Source organism: Dasypus novemcinctus, chromosome 13, assembly GCF_030445035.2.
Source record: "Dasypus novemcinctus isolate mDasNov1 chromosome 13, mDasNov1.1.hap2, whole genome shotgun sequence".
Classification (NCBI taxonomy): Eukaryota; Metazoa; Chordata; class Mammalia; order Cingulata; family Dasypodidae; genus Dasypus; species Dasypus novemcinctus.
Genome location: NC_080685.1, coordinates 21,027,256 through 21,047,768, shown reverse-complemented (window position 1 = coordinate 21,047,768; position 20,513 = coordinate 21,027,256). Strand labels below are relative to the sequence as shown.

Here is a 20,513-nt window from a genome sequence, read left to right as displayed (position 1 = left end):
CAAGATCTCAGGTGATTCCAATGATACCGATGTGTGGAACACATGTGAGTGCGAAGGTTCTAGCAGGAAATGAGGCATGCATATAATTATAACACAAAGTAGTAATTAGTAAATACGGCGTAGGTCCCGTTAATTATCATCAAAAAGCTAGGACGGTCCCTCTCCTTTAATGCTGGTGTTTCTTCTGATTTTTGTTGTTGCTGTTCCTTACATTTTATTTCTTCTGAGGTTTCTTAGAAACATGCTGTTTCTTAGCTTAGAACAGCCTTTCCCTTCCTCTCCTTAGATGAACATTTTACTTATTTTTCAAGATCTATTCCCTAATCACTCCTGGGGCCGCTCTTTCCTTGTCGCTCCCTACAGCACTTAGCTTAGCCCTCGAGCAATAGCCAATACTCCCTTCAGCCTAGATTCGGAAGTCCATTTTGTTATTCCCTAGAGGCTTCGACCTCCCCTGGGTCGCCTACCGCAAAGACGCGGCCCAGAAAATGTTTTGGCGAAACTGAGACTGGTTAAGAAGGACGGGAAGAAGGTAGTCCGGCCCCTCCCGGTACTGAGGCCGGCGGGGCGGCCGCCCCCTGTCACTCGGCGACCGACCTCACAGCCGCGCAGGCCCGCGGGTCCAACTCACTAACTCGGGCGCAGAATCTCGCCGCGGGAGGCGGTCCTGCCTCGCGCGCCGCCGACCGCAGAGCCGGTGGCGGGACGCCCCCGCCTGGCGCCGGCGGCTGCGCGCAGAGGCCCACCATCGAGGCGGCGGCGGCGGCTAGAGAGGCGCAGTGGGCCCGGGGCGCCGCCGCATCGCCGCCGCAGGGAACGCGCGCGGGGCGGGCCGAGCGCTGAGGGCCTTGTAGCCTTTTCTGGAGGAAACCCGGATCGCTCGCCTGAGGCGCGGCCTCAATTTCCATAACTTTACGGGGGCCTCATCTGCAGAGCAGCCATCGCACCCGTGGCCGGGGGAGGAGGGAGCGCATCGCGGGAGGTGCTTGGGGGGTCTGGGCGGTGAACACGGGGTTGCGGGGGCGTTCCCCGAAAGCGGGTTTTCCTAAAGAGGAGGCGGTGAGGAGATCTGGGGATTTCGAGGCGCTCCAGGAGCCAGGAAGGGAGAGGGCCTAGGCGCGGCTTCCCCGGGGCGGGGATCCCCTGCCCGGGTCTCGGGGCGCAGGGGCGGGGCCACGGGGGCTCCTGACGCGGCCGCTGGGCGTCTCCCACCCCGTGTGGTTCCCCGCGGCAGGTGGCCCCCGACTCGAGTTGCAAGCATGGGAAACACCACCAGCGACCGGGTGTCCGGGGAGCGCCACGGCACCAAAGCTGCGCGCGGCGAGGGTGCCGGCGGCCATGCCCCGGGCAAGGAGCACAAGATCATGGTGGGGAGCACGGACGACCCCAACGTCTTCAGCCTGCCCGACTCCAAGGTAAGACCCTCACGTCCCCAATTGGTGGTGTTGCTGCAGTGGGCTTGGTTTCCGGGTTCCTCCTTTTCTTGGTTCTTGTCACACCGATCTGGATTACAGTTTTCTGAATTAAAGGAATTTTCCGGTGACGGTGGTGTTGGATGGTAATTCCTTTTGCGGTGCTGCTTCAAAATAGCATAAGGAGACGGAGTTCTTATTTTCCTGGTTTTTTGACATATCTTCCCATTTTTAGGTTGGGGGTTAAGACACCCCCACAGAATCCTTGGTTCTTCTAACTCTTCTAGAGTATTGCTGAATTATAGATTGTAAGCCCTGGTGGAAAACTTTAGAGGGTGGGTTGCCAGAGCTGCTGATCAAAGGTGGCGGTTTCTCATTTATGTCCTGAGGTGGGTAAATGAATTTCTTTATCCTGAAAAGTTCTGTGTATCAATATTTTTGTCTTTCTAGTATCTCTGCCTTTCTCCTTTTTCCCCTTTGACATGGCTCTGAGCAGCATCAACTTGCTTATTTGAATACTTTATCCTAGTCTTAGACACCAATAAAGGACATCTTTGGTGACTGTCCGGTTTTCATCCTTTGTCCTATATGGTGGCTGAGGCCGTGCTTCTTCCACATCCAAACCAGAATTTTAGATTTTCTCAAGCTAAAAATGTTGCCATGACTGAGAAAATAACTCACAGTTTCCTTGAAGACAGTGTGCTCAATTCCAAGGAAAGTAGTGGCAACCTACAGAAAAGATAGAGCTGACAGCAGTGTGGTTACCATCCTAATGTTCTATTCATTTTCGAGTTTTTGACATTAAATATATTTAATTCATCCAGATAGGCCAACTGGGATGTAAGAGTAAAATGAAGGGGTTGAGGAGATTGGGATGTGTTAGATGATTCTTAATCACCTCATGACTTCCCACCAAACTGGGGTTTCAGAGGATAAATTAGAGAGTTACTTGCCACATTGACAGCACCTGAAATTGGGATTCTTTGGTTTGTATATTTTCTTGGATCCCAATTGAGAAAGTAATTAGAGAGAAAGAAGCATTTCTTGGGGTTTCTTTTCCATTCCTTTCTTCTTTCTCCTCAGGATTTCTTCATTTGGGCTGTCTATGTAACCATTTGTTTTACATCTTCAAAGCTTTCTGAAGCTTTCATCTGCCTTATTATGTTTTTAAGCTTTCCTACACAGATGACACAAGATTTAAGTATTTGTCAAACTGTGACTGCAGTAATCTTGTCCTCAAAAGAAACCAGGCTTGCTCTATTTGAATTAGGGTCAGTTTTGGATCTTTCTCTCACCTCAGTCTTGCCCTTTGTGACATAACAGAATTGTTTTAAGTAATTCCAAAGGTCTCTTCAAAATCTAAAATTTTATAGTTCTGAATCTGTCTCTCTTCCCTCAATGTTTTACTTAAACACCTTCAATTCTAGGTCTAATTGTTTTGCTGCTTCTCCTAGTGGATCTACTATTTTAACTTGGATAAATACAGTTTTCTACTAATTGGCTATACTCATGCCTACCACATAAATGTCATTTCATACATGAAAAGGCTTTTTTCCAAAGCTAGGCTTATTAATAGTTTATGCTTTCAAATTTTAAATAATAGGTCATAAAAGTAACTCATAAATAGGGTGTTAGTGGGTCTTACAATGTTTTAAATGTCAGCCTTCCTTAGTATTAACAGACTAGTTCAATGTTGTTTGCTCCCTCCCCCAGACCCCCCCCCCCCAACCCTCATTTTCTGCTCATCTTTAGGAGGCACTCAAAACTGAACCTGGGATCTCCCATGTGGGAGGCAGGCACCCAACTACTTGAGCCACATGCCCTCCCCTTGATGGTTCTTAATCCTATTTGCGTCTTTAAATTTTAAAGCATTTAATGGAAATTTTGAATTGTTTACAAAGCAGGGAGACACTATGATGAACCCCTATAAATCTGTCATCCAATTTAAACAATTACCAAATAACATATACCATCTATACCCTGATCCACTCTCCCTCTACTAATTATTTTAAAGCAAATTTGAGATATAATTTCAAATATTATTTTATCTGTAAATATTTGGGTATATATCTCTAAAGATGAGGTTTTTCCTTTTGCTTATTTTAATATAATTGCCACTGTTGTTTTTTGGGGAACTTTAAAAAAATAGCTCTCCAGACCCTTTATCTAAATCAGAATCTGAGGGTTATAATTAGGCATGTGTAAAAATACCCCTATTTTTGATCCTGCCAGTCAGGCAAGAGTCCATTGCTTTAAGAATATGTAGATCAAGGTTTTCTTGTAAGCTAATTCCTTATATAATCTGAAGGTCTCTTCAATTCTCTTCATTTGCTTTCTTTATGTTGCTGCTGTTGTCTCAGGGTGTTATTTTGAGGACTATCAAGAGACAGTATGGAAGGTAAACTACTGCAACCATTTTGGAAAGAAGGCTCAAATGAATAAGTTAGTCCTTTATATTTGACTCACATTATTATATTTGGTAATCTTTTAACTTAAAATTGTGCAGTCTTATTTACCTATTTACCAAAGTCATTTAAGTCAGTCTAAAGCAGGGATTAGCAAACTTTTTCTGTAAAGATCCAGAGAGTAAATATTTTAGACTTTACAGATCATAAGATCTTTGTCACACCTACTCAGTTGTGTCACTGGAGGGCAAATGCAGCTGTAGACAATATGTAAACGAAGGAGCATTGCTATGCCCCAGTAAAACTTCATTTAAAACATCAGGCACATTGGCTATTGTTTGCCAACTCCTGACCTAAAGGATGGTAGTGAATAGAAGCTAAGGAGTTAATTTTTTTCAGAATCCTGCAAACCTCATTTGATGCTGGAACTGCTCTTGTTAAAAAGCTATATTTTTAATATGTTACTCCTTGAGGCTACAGAAATTTCATCCCTACTTCTGAAATAATTAGAATAACCCTGGCATAGGTGAGCAAATAAAATTTCATAACCACTTCTCAAATTTTAAGAAATCTGTCATCTGGTTTTTAAATTTTTAATGTCCTTTCTTCTTATAACTTAGTAGCTAAAGTGGAATTTATAAATTACTTATGAATTTCAGCATCTCCAGTACAATTGAGAAATGAGAGCCATTCATATTTGTCTGTGAAAATACATGGCTGATTTAATTATTTTTTTATAGAACCATACTTTGTTTTCATATTCCTTCTCTTAAGCATTCGAAGCACATCAGAATTGCCTCCTTATGACTTAAATTGGTAATAAACTTTATTTATTTATGTATTTATTTATAAATAAAAGACATTGTAAGGTACTGAAAGGGTGAGTAATTTATGGAGACTCAGAACCTAGGCTATAATTTGGGCTGTCCTTGGGCATAAGGCATTTGACCACTTTTGTTCCCAGATGAGTTCTTCTTCTGTAGTTTGTTTAAAACCTAATTTAGTTGCTAATTTCAGGGCTTACTGATCCTTAGCCAAAGCCTAGCACCCCTCTCTGACTAGAGAGGACAGTGAACTTTTAAGAATCCTTGGGTCACAAATTTATTCTGGGGATGGCCTAATTCTTCTTACAGCTCCCAGGGGACAAAGAGTTTGTATCATGGCAGCAGGATTTGGAGGACTCTGTAAAGCCCACGCAGCAGGCCCAGCCCACTGTTATCCGCTGGTCTGAAGGAGGCAAGGAGGTCTTCATCTCTGGGTCCTTCAACAATTGGAGCACTAAGATTCCACTGATTAAGAGGTGAGGGGAGGCACCTTGGGAGAGTCTGCCAGGCCCAGGATTATAGACATGATTTACTTTCTCATGAGAGAGACCTCCTCTCCAACTTCTGGGGACCCTCTTTTCTGTGACCTCTTTATATTTGCAGCACTTTTTTTTTCTTTTTAACCTTTTAGTAGGTCAGAAATGTTTTAGCACTTAGAATATCATTGCCTCGGAGGGAATTTTACTTTTTGTGGGTGAATTCTTTAGGATCATGTTTTTGTACCTTGTGGAAAGTCTTCCTGTGCTTGCAAATATCTCTTGTGACTGGCTGGGTTCAGTTGCTCTGATTTCTGCACTAAAGGAAAACACATTGGGACGTTGTAGGTAATAATGCGGGCACTTGTAGAGCAATAATGAATTACTTGTGATCAGAATGGCCCTTTGTGTGTAGGTAAAATGCCAGAAAAGGGTCACCAAAATGTGGAAAGTGTATTTACACATGTGAGGGTTCTGTTTTATTGAAGCAAAATAGTTGTATGATTTTGGGGTATCAACATCTTTATGACTCTTTTTTCCAGATATTAGTTAAGAACTAAAATTGATCAGAGGGGCTGGCAAATACACATTATAGGTTGTAAAGAAAAGAAAAACAATATTATAAGCTATCTTTTACTCCAGGAGGTGCAAGAGCTTAGAAATGTGGGCAATCAGTGGTATAGAGTGATTTTCACATGGTTTTTACATTGTTTTCTAATAGGAACTTTCCTGTTTAACTCTGTTTTCTCTGTAGCCATAATGACTTTGTTGCCATCCTGGACCTCCCTGAGGGAGAGCACCAGTATAAGTTCTTCGTGGATGGACAGTGGGTTCATGATCCATCAGAGGTAAGGCCTGCACTCCAAGGGTAACTATTGACTTAGTCTCATTTTAGCTATTAATCCCTTTGATGCCAAACACCTTTGTTGTCAGGACTGATGGACAGCAGCTCCCCTACGTGGAGGATTTCTCTCTTGATAAGATATGGAGATGCTGAGTATGATCATTTTTTATTTTTAGCAAAAGAGGAGGGTTGGATGGAAGACATGGGTTTTCCAAGGGGGTTCCTTAATTTTTTCTCTTCATTGTTTCAGCCTGTGGTTACCAGTCAGCTTGGCACGATTAACAATTTAATACATGTCAAGAAGTCTGATTTTGAGGTGTTTGATGCTTTAAAGCTAGATTCTATGGAAAGCTCAGAGACATCTTGTCGAGGTAATTTTGTAGTATTTGCTCTTTCTTGTTGTTCCTGTTGTAATGCATGTTCCTTCCCAAGAGTGTTTTCACCCCTATTTTCTCCTCAAGAGTGTTCTGAATCCTGTATTTATGTTTCTCTTGTAACCATTTAGGTCCCCTTTTCTGAGACAAAAAATATCTCAACCTAGTGTATTTTATTTCAAACTTTTTAGCCAGGACCTACAGTGAGGTGCTTATTCTGCATTGCAAACCAATATACACATACACACACACAAACACAATTGTAGTACAGGTCTCACTTTATAATGTTTGCCCTTATTACTTATGATGCACTCTATTTTCTGATTTATTCTTTCTTTTATAATCTACCGATAGGCCATGGCCTATAGTGTAAAAAGTTATTTCTAGTAATAGTTCAAGTTTTTCATTGACCTAGTAGAGGACACGTGTATCTGGTGTGCCTTGCTCAGTTGCCTCAGCTTAGTTCTGCCAGTTTGAGAACTCAGCTGGCAGTTCTACAATTTTTAAGGCCCTAAATACTATGCATTTACAGTAATGGCAGTCTTAGGGAAGAAAAGGGTAAAAAAAAACCCACACACACACACAAAAACACATGCAACCTTTTTTATGCTTGTGAAATTAACTGAACTTTTGTAATTTTGTGCCAGAATGATTTATTAACCACAATTACAGTTACCATATTGTTGCTTTACATTGAAAACTATGTCTAAAGGATTGTGCTCTAAATTCCATGTAGGTACACGTTTCCTTATGGGTTTAAAGCCTGTCTCTGCTACTCACTAGCTTTGCCATCATGGACAAGTCCCTCAACCTTTTTGGTTCTTAGTTCCTTAATTGTAAAATATGGGACTTAGACTCAGTGATTCTCAGCTGAGGAGACATAATACCTTAATGGGTCGTATGAGAATCTCCGAGCAGAAGGATAGCTTATGCAATTCCAAAAAGAATAAGCAAAAGATCATAATTTTCTATTTAGGAAAATTTTTAGAATACTTATTTTTTAATATAAACTCAGAAAGTAAAGCTGGGCAATCTTCCTGACTGGTGGGGCAGTGAATGAAATGGTTTAAAAATACTGAATTAAATGATGAGATGACTTGTGACCTAGGAATTGCTGGGTCATATGGTACTTCTGTGTTTAACTTTGTGAGGAAACACCAAACTATTTTATCGCAGAGGCTGCACCATTTACGTTCTCACCAAGAATGAGCAAGGGTTCCTTTTTCTCTGAATTCTTCCAATGCTTATTATTTTCCATTGTTTTTAGTAATAGCCATCCTGTTGGGTGTAAAGTGATATCTCATTGTGGTTTTGATTTGCATTTCTCTAATGATGTTGAGCATATTTTCATGTACTTTTTGGCCATTTGTATCTGTGTTGGAGAAATGTCTATTCAAGTCTTTTGCTCAATTTTTAATTGGGCTGTTTGTCTTTTTGTTAAGTTTTATATATTTTTAAGGTATTATTTAATATTACAGTGGTATTACTATTTTTTTCATTTGCTTCCTATATACATAACTGAAATCTGGGTTCTTATACTTTATTGGTTATTAAAATCTTATTTCATTAGAGACTTATAAAAACAAAAATTTTTTTTTAATTTTTTTATTCATTTTTAAAAAATATTACATTAAAAAAATAGGAGGTCCCATTCAACCCCACCGCCCCCACCTCACCACTCCCCCCACAGCAACACTCTCTCCCATTATCATGACACATCCATTGCATTTGGTTAGTTTATCTCTGGTCATCACTGCACCTCATGGTCAATGGTCCACATCATGGCCCATACTCTCCCACGTTCCATCCAGTGGGCCCTGGGAGGATCTACAATGTCCGGTAATTGTCCCTGAAGCACCACCCAGGACAACTCCAAGTCCCAAAAATGCCTCCGCATCTCATCTCTTCCTCCCATTCCCTGCACCCAGCAGCCCCATGGCCACTTTTCCCACACCAATGCCACATTTTCTCTGTGGACCTTGGCTTGGTTGTGTCCATTGCACATCTATGTCAAGAGGATGCTTAGATTCTACATGGATACTGGATGCAATCCTGCTTTCAGTTGTAGGCACTCTAGGCTCCATGGTGTGGTGGTTGACATTCTTCAACTCCATGTTAGCTGAGTGGGGTAAGTCCAATAAATCAGAGTGTAGGAGTTGAAGTCTGTTGAGGCTCAGGGCCTGGCTATCATATTGTCAGTCCAGAGATTCAAATCCCCTAAATATATCTTAAACCCCAGCACCAACTACAATTCCAGTAAAGTAGCATGAAAGTCTTGTGAAAAGAGATCCCATCTGTGTCCAGCTCCATCATGCAGAAACACCAGCTCCAAAGAAGGGCCAACTGACATGGCAGTGAACCCCATCTGCCATGACCATAGAACCTGTGGTTCTCTGTAGCCCTCAGAAGAACCAATACCTGGGGTTGTATCTACTTTATCTGTCTCTGAGGCTCTGCTCAGGTGTGCATAAGGGCAATCCTTCTGACAACCTCCAGACTCTTTTTTAAAGACTCATAGCCATATAAACTCATTTCTCCTTTCCATTTCCCCCTTACATTAGGTCAAACAGCATTTTAAACTCCTGTTATTATATAAAAACAAAATTTTTAAAACATAAAGTATATCATCATAATACAGTTGTCTTCATTTTTATTTATTTCCTTCTTGTCTTGTTTGCATACATTTTTCCTTTTCGTATATGTATATGTATAATTCATATACCATAAAATATACCCTTTTAAAGTGTACAATTCAGTGGTTTTTAGAGTATTCACAAGATTGTGCAATCATCACCGCTATCTATAATAATTCCAGATAATTTTCATCACCCCAAAAAGAAATTTTGCACCTATTTTCAGACACTCCTCATTCCTTGCCTATCCCCTTCCTCACCCCTGGAAACTACTAATCCATTTTCTGTCTCTATGGATTTCTGACTCTTCAGATTTGCCTATTCTGGACTTTTCACATAAATGGAATCATACAATATGTAATCTTTTATAACTGGCTTCTTTCATTTAGCATAAAGTTTTCAAGGTTCGTGTGTTACACCATTTATCAGTACTCCATTGCTTTTTATGGCTGAATAATATTTCATTGTATAGATAATAGCACATTTTGTTTATCCATTCATTAGTTGATGAACATTTGGGTTGTTTCCACTTTTTGGCCTTTATGAATAGTGCTGCTGTGAACATTTGTTTACAAGTTTTTTGTGAACATGTGTTTTTAGTTCTTTTCAGCATATCTCTAGAAGTGGAATTGCGGGGTCTCTTTCCTTTTGAGGAACTGCTATACTGTTTTCCACAGCAGCTGCATCATTTTATATTCCCAACAGCAATGGATGAGGATTCCAATTTCTCTACATCCTTGTCAGCACTTGTTATTGTCTCTGATTATGGCCATCCTAATGGGTTGAAGTGGTATCTTTCTGTGGTTTTGATTTGTATTTTGATTTGCATTTGCCTAGTGACTACTACATACTTTTTGTCTTCATTGTCACAGTGAAGTAACCCTGTTGCCTGCTGCTTGAGTGGAAAAAAGAAATTTAACCTTTTCATATTGTCTGACAGTTTACAAGGCATCCATCTTCATATATGAAATAGGGCAGAGATTATTATTTTCTTTGTATGGATGAAGAAGCTGACCATAATAAAGTAATTTGTACAAGGTCATAGAACTGATAAATGAATTACCTCTTTCCTGAGGCATTTACAACCCTCATCTTTTTTCTATCCTCTGCATCTTATTGCTGTGTTTAGGAACCTCTTGGTTTATGTCCAGGATGATTCATACCTTTCCTCTGGCTGCCTTGTAGACCTAGCAGGTCACAGCTTATGACCATTATTCTACTCAGTATTTAATACTAGCCTTTTCTATGCATTTTTACTAATTTTCTTGTGTTCCCTCATATTTGGATAAATATCTTGCAGACCTTTCCAGTTCACCGCCAGGGCCTTATGGCCAAGAAATGTATGTTTTTCGATCAGAGGAGCGATTCAAGTCCCCACCTATCCTTCCTCCTCACCTTCTCCAGGTTATTCTTAATAAGGACACTAATATTTCTGTGAGTATCCTGCTAATATTGCTGTGGCATCTGGGGATACCAAGAACAGTTCAGTAATCCTAGAGGTTGGGAGCAAACGTGCGCTCAGAATATAAACCATATATCCGTAAATACCATTTCAGGTTCCTTTTCCCAATAATGAGATGTGACTTCTTCAGGTACTGATATCAAAACTCAGATTATCAGTAAAATAAGGGCCAGAACTCTGGATTGCTAGAACCAATTTCTGGGGCTTCTGTTCCAACAGAGTATAAGATGTACTTGTCAATTGGGAGTGTATAAAAGTATACATTTTCCTCAGTTGCATGGAATTTACATTTCTATTCAATCTAGTTGATTTTTTGCCTCCTGAAGTCTTCTATTTGTGTTTTGGGCAAGATTTTTGTTCTAACCCTTTTAATAAAGATTAATAGATGCCATCTGCCTTGGACTCAAAATTTTCCTATTTTTCTGTAATGAGAATGTATTATTGATATAAAAGGAAATTTAGAGTTTTTGAGAAATCCCAAAGAGCCCTGAGGAAGAGTAAGTTGTTTGATGTAATTCTGTCACTTAATCCCATCTAGTTATGTTTTTTCCTCCCTTAGTGTGACCCAGCCTTGCTCCCTGAGCCTAACCATGTTATGCTGAACCACCTCTATGCATTGTCCATTAAGGTACGTGGTGGGCCTGGCTCTTCACAGAGCTTCATGAAATGGGGGTAAGGGTAACAGATGTTCTCCAGTGGTTCTTGCTCTTCTACTTTGCTGAAGGTGGCAATAATGGTCAAATGATGGAAAAACTTCCTTTTTTTAACTAGTGAGTGAGTATATCTCTTTCTTTTTCTTCTCTTTTCTTTCCTTTTTTCCCTTTCTTTCTTTCATTTGTCTATCTTAGTATCTACATCTGTATCTGTGTCTGTGTTCTGGCTAGCTAAGTTTCCCTATAATTGAATAATTTTTTGAGTTCATGGCAGTAGGATTTCATTCTTGAAGGTAAGAGGCTGAGGGGCAGATTGATCATGTCATATTTATAGAAAAAGCAAGTTTGGCTTCCAGTTCAAACAATGCTTGTGTGTGATATTAATTAAGGCTTTTTTTTTAAGGTGGACATGAGCTATTTTCAGGTGCCTCAGACAGATTTACCTAGTGCTTGCATCTCTCCTGTCCACTATATAAAGGTGAAATGTGACCACATTTGCCTTGTCCTCATCAACTCTAGAGTCCTCTACTTGTCCACTGCTGCACTAGAGTCTGGGTTAAAAATATCCATGCCGTCCTGTCTTGTCATGTCTTTGTGGTTTGGCTATTGGAATAAAGTTATATAGCTCTTTGATTACTAGACCCAGCTGATCATCATCAGAATCATATGAGGAATTTTGTACTTGGTACATTCAGAGGCTCCTCCAACTCCAAAAATTCTGAATAGATGTTTTGTATGGGGCCCAGTAATCTTTTTTTTTTCAACTGCTTATATTTCTGTGTGGTCAAAAATCACTGATACAGCTGACTTTACAGATTATGTGGTGCTTGTAATATATATTATCGAATTTAGTTTTTGTAATAACCTTGTGAGGTAAATATTATTATAGATATAACCTCTGTTTTATAGATAAAGAACCTAAGGTTTGGGGAATGTCAAATTGCCCGTAAGAACTAGAGGCAGGACCTCCTATCCTAATCCTATTTTCTTTTTTTTTTTTAAGATTTATTTTTTATTTATTTCTGTCAACCCCCGTCTGCTCTCTGTGTCCATTCGCTGTGTGTTCTATGACCGCTTCTATCCTTACAAGCGGCACCAGGAATCTGTGTTTCTTTTTGTTGCATCATCTTGTTGTGTCAGCTCTCTTGTGTATGTGGCCCCATTCTTGGGCAGGCTGCACTTTCTTTCACGCTGGTCGACTCTCCTTATGGGGAGCACTCCTTGTCCGTGGGGCTCCCCTATGCGGGGGACCCCCCTGCATGGCAGGGCACTCCTTGAGCACATCAGCACTGTGCATGGGCCAGCTCCACATGGGTCAAGGAGGCCTGGGGTTTGAACTGTGGACCTCCATGTGGTAGGTGGAGGCCCTATCCATTGGGCCAAGTCCACCTCCCCATTTTCTTTCCTATATATTATTGTGACACATCTTTCCAAGTAGGTCTTTCTCTCACCCGCTCCTTGTTTCTAGCAAAACCTTTCAGGAGTGAATTTCCCACCTGCCTTGGCTTCTGTCATATTTAGGCTGTGATCAACATACTCTGATCACAAGATAATAACCTGAGAATCATTCACTGAGGATAATATTATCTGGGTAGAACTTAGAGGATGGATTGGTGTCTAATAGAGATTTGCTTAAGTTCGTTGGGACCTGATGAATTTTTGCCTCTGATAACTGCTCTTTGGTTGTTGATTGAGGCCCACATTATTATTCTCATATGGTGCACTAATGGCCTTGGGATACAGCCTAGGAAATGGTACCTCTTACTCTCTCCATACTCATTCCGACCTAGGCAAGGGTCTTGATCATTGTGGTTCAGCTTGGAATTGAACCGTTGGATTGGGTGACTTTCTAAGGAAAATTTTGGAGTCTTTTTTTTCGCCCCAGGGAAATATTGGGCTTTCTGAGTCCCTTGAGAACACTTGTTGAGTTCATCCGAGGTATTAAATGGTAATTAGATCTGTTTCGGTGCTTGGAAATGGTTTTTCAAAAGGATAACTTCCCTGTGCTATTTTTCTCATTGCATTTAAGACTTCCTTTTACATTTAAGAGTTCCTTCTAGCAATAAATGCCAGGATATTTCTTTCTTTACTAGTTTTATAATATTAGAGTTTAAGTGGGGAAGAAAATGAGATAAAAGACTAATAGATTCTCAGTGCTTATTAGATGTCAGGTAATGTGCTGGATGTTCTTTTGTAATTGTCACCTATCTCAATGGTGGTATTGTCTTTTGTACTAATGAGAAAAATACTTATTACCCAAGGCCACATATAAAGTAACAATAGGAGTCAGGATTGTAATTCAAGCTGATTCAACTCCAAAACCAACCTTTCTCTTGTATCAAGCTTCTTCTGCTGAAAGTGAGTGATTGTGAAGGAATGATGTCTGGGAAGATGTGGCTAATTCTTGAACTAAGTAATTACCTGCATATATTTCTTTCCCTTGCAGGACAGTGTCATGGTCCTTAGTGCAACTCATCGCTACAAGAAAAAGTATGTCACTACTCTGCTGTACAAGCCCATCTGATGTGATACCTGGCTGCTGCCCACGATTTAGGAGAAGCATCTCCTTTGTCTTTTTGGACTGAACCAGTCTTATCTGAGACTGCAAGGCTGATTTGCTTTGAGGCTAATGTGTGTGTTTCAGAGCCTCTGAATAGGATGCTCTGCTTTTGCAGTTGATTGCAGATGAGAGCTTTATGAGTTCATGGAATTTACTTTATGAATATATGCATATGTGAAAGTAAGGTTATTGGAAAGCTCCAAGTTCCAGATAGATGTATTCTCTGACTATGGGTACTCACCAAGATCTGTTTGAGGGAGCTACAGGAAGAACCATATAGTTTGGAAGCTATTTTCCTAAAAATGAATGAACAGCAAACTCTCAGGATCCTTTTTGGGTGGAGACTATCTTTGCTAGCTTGGGGCTCTAAGGAATGGATTCATGCCAGACAGCTGCCATGCTCATGGCTGCCTCATTTCAGGGGTAGCTTTTCTTGCATGGGTTCTCTGTAGTCCCAGAGTATGTGGCACAATCTGTTTTTTAAATGCTACTGGATGCCCCACAAAAAATGCTTTTTTCTCTCATTTCACATTCTTGCTTTGATAGCCTCCTTCAGACCTCGTACCTCTGACCCTTTCTAACACAAAACTCATTGGATAGGTGACCCCTTTGAAAGCTCCTCAGAGACTAGGGCTACCAGAAGGTTTCTTTTTTTAGCCCAGGACAGGTCCAGGCCAATTTATTACTGCTTGTTTTAATTTCTACTGAAGAAATCCGTCTCTGTATTACAGGAAAGGCAGAATGCAGAGGTTTGGCTTTCGTGTTTTAGTTTAGTGCCACAGCTGACTTGCTTGGCACCTTCCTGTTGGTTTTCCCACCTGGCCCGGCCCCACTTCCATCTTTTCTTTCGCAGAGCAGACAGTTGTGAAGTAAGGTGGAATGGAACCAGGGAAAACTTTCATACCTTTCATCCCTGGAAGATTTTTATGTGCCTACATTTTCTTTGATTAAAAAAAAAAAGGATGCCTTTTCATTGGTCTTAACAGACGATATAGGAAAATTTCAGGCTCTTGATAAACAGTCCTTAACGCTTTCTTCTCGAGTCTAGCCTGCTGCAATCTACTTGAGTATGGCAGACCCTGTGCATATCAGTATACCAGGGACAAGTTCATTCAGTTCATTTGGTATACTTACAGGGTTCCATCAACTTAAAGATTCAGTATGCCAAAAAGCAAGAAAGTAACCCTTGTGTTCCTAACCATGAAAAGTATAGCTCTTTGCACTAAGCTTTAACAGTATCATTTTGTTTTTCTGTCTCCTCTTTTTAAAAGTTTTGATGATGAAGTGGGGTCCATGATTTCCATTTGTGGACTGAGAGGTAGCTATTCAGTCCACTCCTGGGGTTCACATATAAAACATTTTTCCAAGTATATGTGACTCTTCCATTTTACAGATAAATGCAAGTCAAACATTCAACTCTGAACGAGACCACACTGTTTATGATTGAGAGACTCCCTGACTGCTAAGATGAGCCCAGTCACACTGAAAGGGCAGCCACAGGTCAGTTTAGCTACCTCCTTTCTTTCCCATGCAAAGCTGGCAACACACTTGCCTTTGGGTGGTAGATAGACCTCTTATATTCCACAGGTGAGTCAGTAGGGTGTTGAGGTGGTTGTTTCCCTGGGAATGCAAATTTCTAAGTGCTTTGGTAGGTAATTGCTGAGAGTGAATACTGCTTTAGCCTCCCAAGGCTTTCTTCTGCAGCAAAAAGCTTTTGTGGAGAAATGTTTATGGCCCGAACCATGTTTTAAACAGTGTACCATTTTAAAATTCCAGCTCAAATCCTATTATAACCAACACTCAGGATCTACATGGTCTTCACTAATACTAGAATTTTTTTTTTGTCCAATACCCATTAAATAAGTAGGCCATTTATGAGGATTGAAAACCTTAGTTGTTATATAGAGGATTTTGTTGTACTAATTTCTTGACAAATGCATTGAAATGTAATTGACTGTATTCATGTATTAAAATTTTACTCCATACAGGTGTATCAGTAGAGTGGGGCAGGAAAAGAGATCCTTCAATTTCTGTCAGGCCAGAGGCTTCTGTGAACTGGCTCTGGCTACAGTGACAGTAGGTTTTGGTGCTGGTGACCTTCATATCCTTCTAATCTGGAAATGTGCAGAGTGTGTCAGTTTCCCAAGTTCCTGAGGTAATCGCTCAACCAGTTGTGAAATGAGAGCCTACCAGCTGGTACAGAAGGGGATGGGCAAGATGAATGGGTGATAATTCATTCAGCACTGTCCCTTCTCTATACTGTTACTACATCTCACAGTCCTGAGAACCTCTTGCCACACTCCTGGTCTCTGTTCTCAGAAACTTCACTCATTCTTTAATATGGCTTGTTAAAGGGAGAGTTGGGATTTTTCCTTGCAAAAGAGAGTGTAATAGATTTTGAAAATGAGTAAAAAGCAGTAATTTTTAAATTTTAACCTTTTTTTTTAACCTATAGGAGAGTCAGAGTTGGCAAAGTAAGAAAATAGCCCTTCAAGAGGGCTGACCCTGAAAGGACTATAGCTTGGTTTTGGGGTTGTGGGAAAAAGAAAGAAAAGTGACTGAGCTGGGGAGTGATATTAGGAAAATAAAGTAAATCAGAACTGAAAATATCCTTTTATTTTTTATTTTTTAAATTAAATCAGACATAACATGGTGGTGCCCTTCAGGTATAATTGTTCAGAACATCTTCCCTTTGTCTCTTATTCCTACTTGCTACCCTTTCCTCAACATTCTGCTTTAAATTCATTTATCCAGTGGACTTTACTAGGGTCTCAAGTCAAACATTACCTGAAACAAAATGCTCATTGTCTTTCTGGTACAAAGAACTTCCAGATCTTGCTTGGTTTTTAGTTTGCTTTAAGCTTAGAGTTAAACGGAACTTAACTTCTGTAGGTAGAAACCCTCAGGGGCATTCCTACAGGCTCAGTAGTGTTGACATTTTTAAGTATGTGCTTATGTGGAAGAGAAACCCTGTAAAAGATGAATCCAAGAGAAGTTTCCTGGCAGATCCTACAAACCCAGGTCCACTTCCCTCCAATTATTTCTAATCTCTTGTAGCTCTAATAGATCTGAAATAAAACCTTTGGCAAGTGTTAGTACTCCCTGTATATTGCTAAGATGAAATTAAGTTTGGAAAGAATGGTGTCTCCAGATTAGGTTTATTTACTCTTGTGTATAAATGAAGGATATGTACTGATGACAGACTTTCTTACTTTTAATTGGGGAAATAGGGCTTTTAAATTTTTGACCTCAACTAAAAATGATATGCAATAGTGTATTTTTGTGTGTATTTGAAATATATTCTATTCTCAGAGATTTCTAAATCTACACGTTCCAGTAATTTGGGGCATGGGCTTAAACGTTAATATGCAGGGAACATATGTGGCTTGAGCAGTTGAGTGCCCACCTCCTACATTGGGAGGTCACAGGTTCAGTTTCCGGTGCCTCCCGAAAAAAACAGAAACAAACAACAAGCAAAACAAATGATAAAACCAACTCAGGGAAGCTGATGTGGCTCAGTGGTTGAATGCCGGCTTCCCACATAGGAGGTCCTGGGTTCAATCCCCGGCCCCCAGTACTGTAAAAAAACAAAACAAAGCAAAAAAGCTAATTTGCAATTTGTTCCTACATTATTCTGACTTATCCTTAAAGCCACATTCTTGCTGTCTTCTAGCTACTGCTAACTCTAGTTACCCACAGGATGGAGGACCTGGGAAGTTGAGAGGTTAAGGTCTTTGAAAACTCTGGGTCTAGGTATCTGTCTCTCTTTAGGTGCCTATCACAGTTGGAGATGGAAGGGCTTTGATTTCTACAGTAAGTCCAAAGTTTGGGAGTCTATTTTAATTATAAGAAAAAAGAGACAGAAGGAAGGAAGGAAAAAAACTCAAGAAAAACTTATACAACCCAATTCTTAGCAATGGATTCACCTTAGGATTCTTATTGGGCTTTGTCTTGATTTGATTTTCTCAGTTGTAATTTGAAGTAAATAGGCTTCAGTAAAAAAATAAGATTTTACTAGCTCCTGCATTAGTTAGTACTTTGTGTGTAGCACAGTGCTTTGCAGTGATTGGTGTGAAATACCCCCCAGTGGATTATATAATGTCAGAAAAGTTAAGTGGTCAAAGAATACTTACGCTAAGTATTACACTAGGTGTTGATCATCTTCTTTCAGGTCCCATCGACAGGACACTTACTCTGCCCACCTTGTGGTTTTAGGACAGCCAAAGCTCACTGATGTTGATTAGTCCTAATCTCTGCACTGGGCCCTGTGTGTAAGACTTGCTTGAATTTTGGTAAATTGAATGATGTTTGTTCTTGTTACACTTAAACATTTTAATTGAATGCAGCTCTGTATTTGTCATAGAGAGGGTACAAGACTGTTATCTCAAGGGAAGTAAATATGTGAGAGTCCTTTAAATGGTGCTTTTTGTAACCTTAATGCTGAGGTACAGAGCTGCTTTGCAAAATTTCACAGGGGTGGCATATAAGTGTGGATTTTGAAGTCTTTCTCAAAATTTAATTTGTCACTCAACTGATAATATCTGAAAATTGTATGATGTAACACATACAGAAATGTAGTTTTTTTTTCCATAAAACTAATAAAAGTATTAAATAGAAATAATATTTGAGTTGTTCATTTATTACTGATTATCAAAATCTGTCCTGGTACTCTCAGGGCCTAAAGAATGTAGTTTCCAGACACATTTGAATAAAGGGTGAAGTTACAGGTGTAGGGAACACAAGTGATTTCATCCCTCTGTCTGACACTTTTTTCTTTTCTTTTCTTTTCTTATTTTTTTTTTTTTTGGTTCCAGGTTATGTGAATATTAAAGGAATGCAAACCTGTCACTGGTTTGATTTTCAGCATTTTCTGTGAACTGCTTTCACACTTAGCTATCATTCTATGCTGGCTCAGCAGAGATCCTAGACCAGAGGTTCTCTTGCCTGGTTGCACTTTAATATTATCCATGGAGATTCTTTTAAAATACTGATGCTGTCTCTACTACCTAAACCCCAATTAAATAAAAATCTCTAGTATGGGGTCAAGGCATTTGTATCTTTTTTCATATTCCCTAGATGATTCTAATACATCCAGGGTTGAGGAGCACTCTCCTGGACGATTCCTACTTCTAATCATTTTCCTTCTCTGTCAGTCTCTTCCACCATTTTCTAAGGATTAAATACTTCATTCTGACAGCAAATAATCTCTTCCATTGGCCTTATTCAGGGTCATAATTATAACTTTCCATCACTTTATTCCACAGGGTTTTTATATAGCTGACCTCTGGACTTACTTTTCCTAAAACACAGCCAGGGTCCCCTATATTTGCTTCTCTGAAAATTCAGTTAAGTTGAATGTCCTTAAGGGAGAGAAGAGAATGGCAATATGGGAGCAAATAGAAAGTAAGGAGAATAGGGGGAGCTGATGAAGAGAGGGATAGAGAGGTAAAGTGGAAGGATTGATGAAAAAACCTGTGATAGTGAGGGATCAAAACATCCTTACTCTCCAACAAATGGTGATGGGAGACCTGGATAACCATATGCGAAAGAATGAAAGAGAACCCCTGTCTCACACCATATACAAAAATTAACTCAAAATGGATCAAAAACCTAAATATAAGAACCAGGATTTTAAAACTCCTAGAAGAAAATGCAGCAAAGCATCTTCAGGATGTGGTAGGCAATGGTTTTTTAGACTACACCCAAAGCACAGGCAATGAGAGAAAAAATAGATAAATGAGACCTCATCAAAATTAAAAACTGCAACAAAGGATTTTTATCAAAAAAATAAAAGGACAGCCCACTCAATGGGAGAAAATATTTGGAAACCACTTATCCAATATGGGTTTAATTATCCAGAATATATTAAAGAAATCCTAAAACAATAAAAAGACATCCCAATTTAAAAATGGGAAAAAACACTTCAAATAGACATTTCTCCAAAGAGAAGGTACGAATGGCTAAAAAGCACATGAAAAGATGCTCAACATCACTAGCTATTAGGGATATGCAAATTTAAAAGCCGCAATGAGATAATATTTCTTAATGAGAATGGCCACTATCAAAAAACAAAACTACAACTGTTGGAGAGGATGTGGAGAAATTCATTGCTGGTGGGAATGTAATATTGTGCAAGCGCTGTGGAAGACAATTTGACAGTTCCTCAGGAAACTGAGTATAGAATTACCATATGATCTGGCAATCCCACTGTGGCAGTTTGAGATTTATGAATTCCAAAAACAGATTATGTTTGTAAACTGGTGTGTTCCTTGAGGTGTGATATCCTTTGATTGTATTCAACTGAGATAGCTTTGATTAAATGATGTTAAGATTAGGGCTTTGATTCAACTATGTCATTAGGGCGACTTGGTTTGAGCCTCCACATGCTTTGTGGGTTATATAAATAGACAATCAAGGAGACACACAGAAGACGATAAGCAAGAAAAGAGAGGAATCTCTACAGACACAAAGAGGATCCTGTGACCCTGGAGAGAGATGAGCCACTTGTCTAATAGTTTGCAGTTGAAGAGACCAGAGCCCTGAGCAGCTAAAAAGGCCCAGAAAGAAATGAGCCCTCCAGCTTACAGCTGAGATCAGAAGAAGCAGGGCCCATGGAGCCTTAAGAGAGAGAGGAAGGCTGCACCCTTGCAGACATCACCTACCATCCATCTAGCTCCAACATGTGCCAACAGATTTTGGTGAGGAAGTACTTCTTATGGTACCTTGAGTTGTACTCTTTAGGGCCTTGTAACTCTAAGCTTTTACCCCAAATAAATACCTTTTATAAAAGCCAACTGATTTCTGGTACTTTGCATCAGCACCCCTTTGGCTCACTAATACAGAATTTGGTACCGGAGAGTGGGATGGTGC

The 20,513-nt window shown here is 40.0% G+C and overlaps 1 protein-coding gene across 2 annotated transcripts; it reads left to right on the top strand.

Moving 5' to 3' along the window:
* Positions 1-707: 707 nt before the first annotated feature.
* Positions 708-18,261, top strand: PRKAB2 (protein kinase AMP-activated non-catalytic subunit beta 2). Of its 2 annotated transcripts, XR_001119269.4 has the most exons (9): positions 740-982; positions 1,235-1,415; positions 4,951-5,117; positions 5,872-5,965; positions 6,212-6,332; positions 10,269-10,402; positions 10,990-11,058; positions 13,530-15,143; positions 15,632-18,261. XR_001119269.4 is itself a non-coding variant. In XM_004468955.4 (8 exons), the coding sequence occupies exons 2-8, from the start codon at positions 1,260-1,262 to the stop codon at positions 13,605-13,607; spliced, it is 819 nt and encodes a 272-aa protein (XP_004469012.1). In that variant the 5' UTR covers positions 708-982; positions 1,235-1,259; the 3' UTR covers positions 13,608-18,261. The 2 variants fall into 2 exon arrangements, 1 of the variants encoding a protein (XP_004469012.1); XM_004468955.4 differs by having other exon boundaries at positions 708-982; positions 13,530-18,261.
* Positions 18,262-20,513: the final 2,252 nt, after the last annotated feature.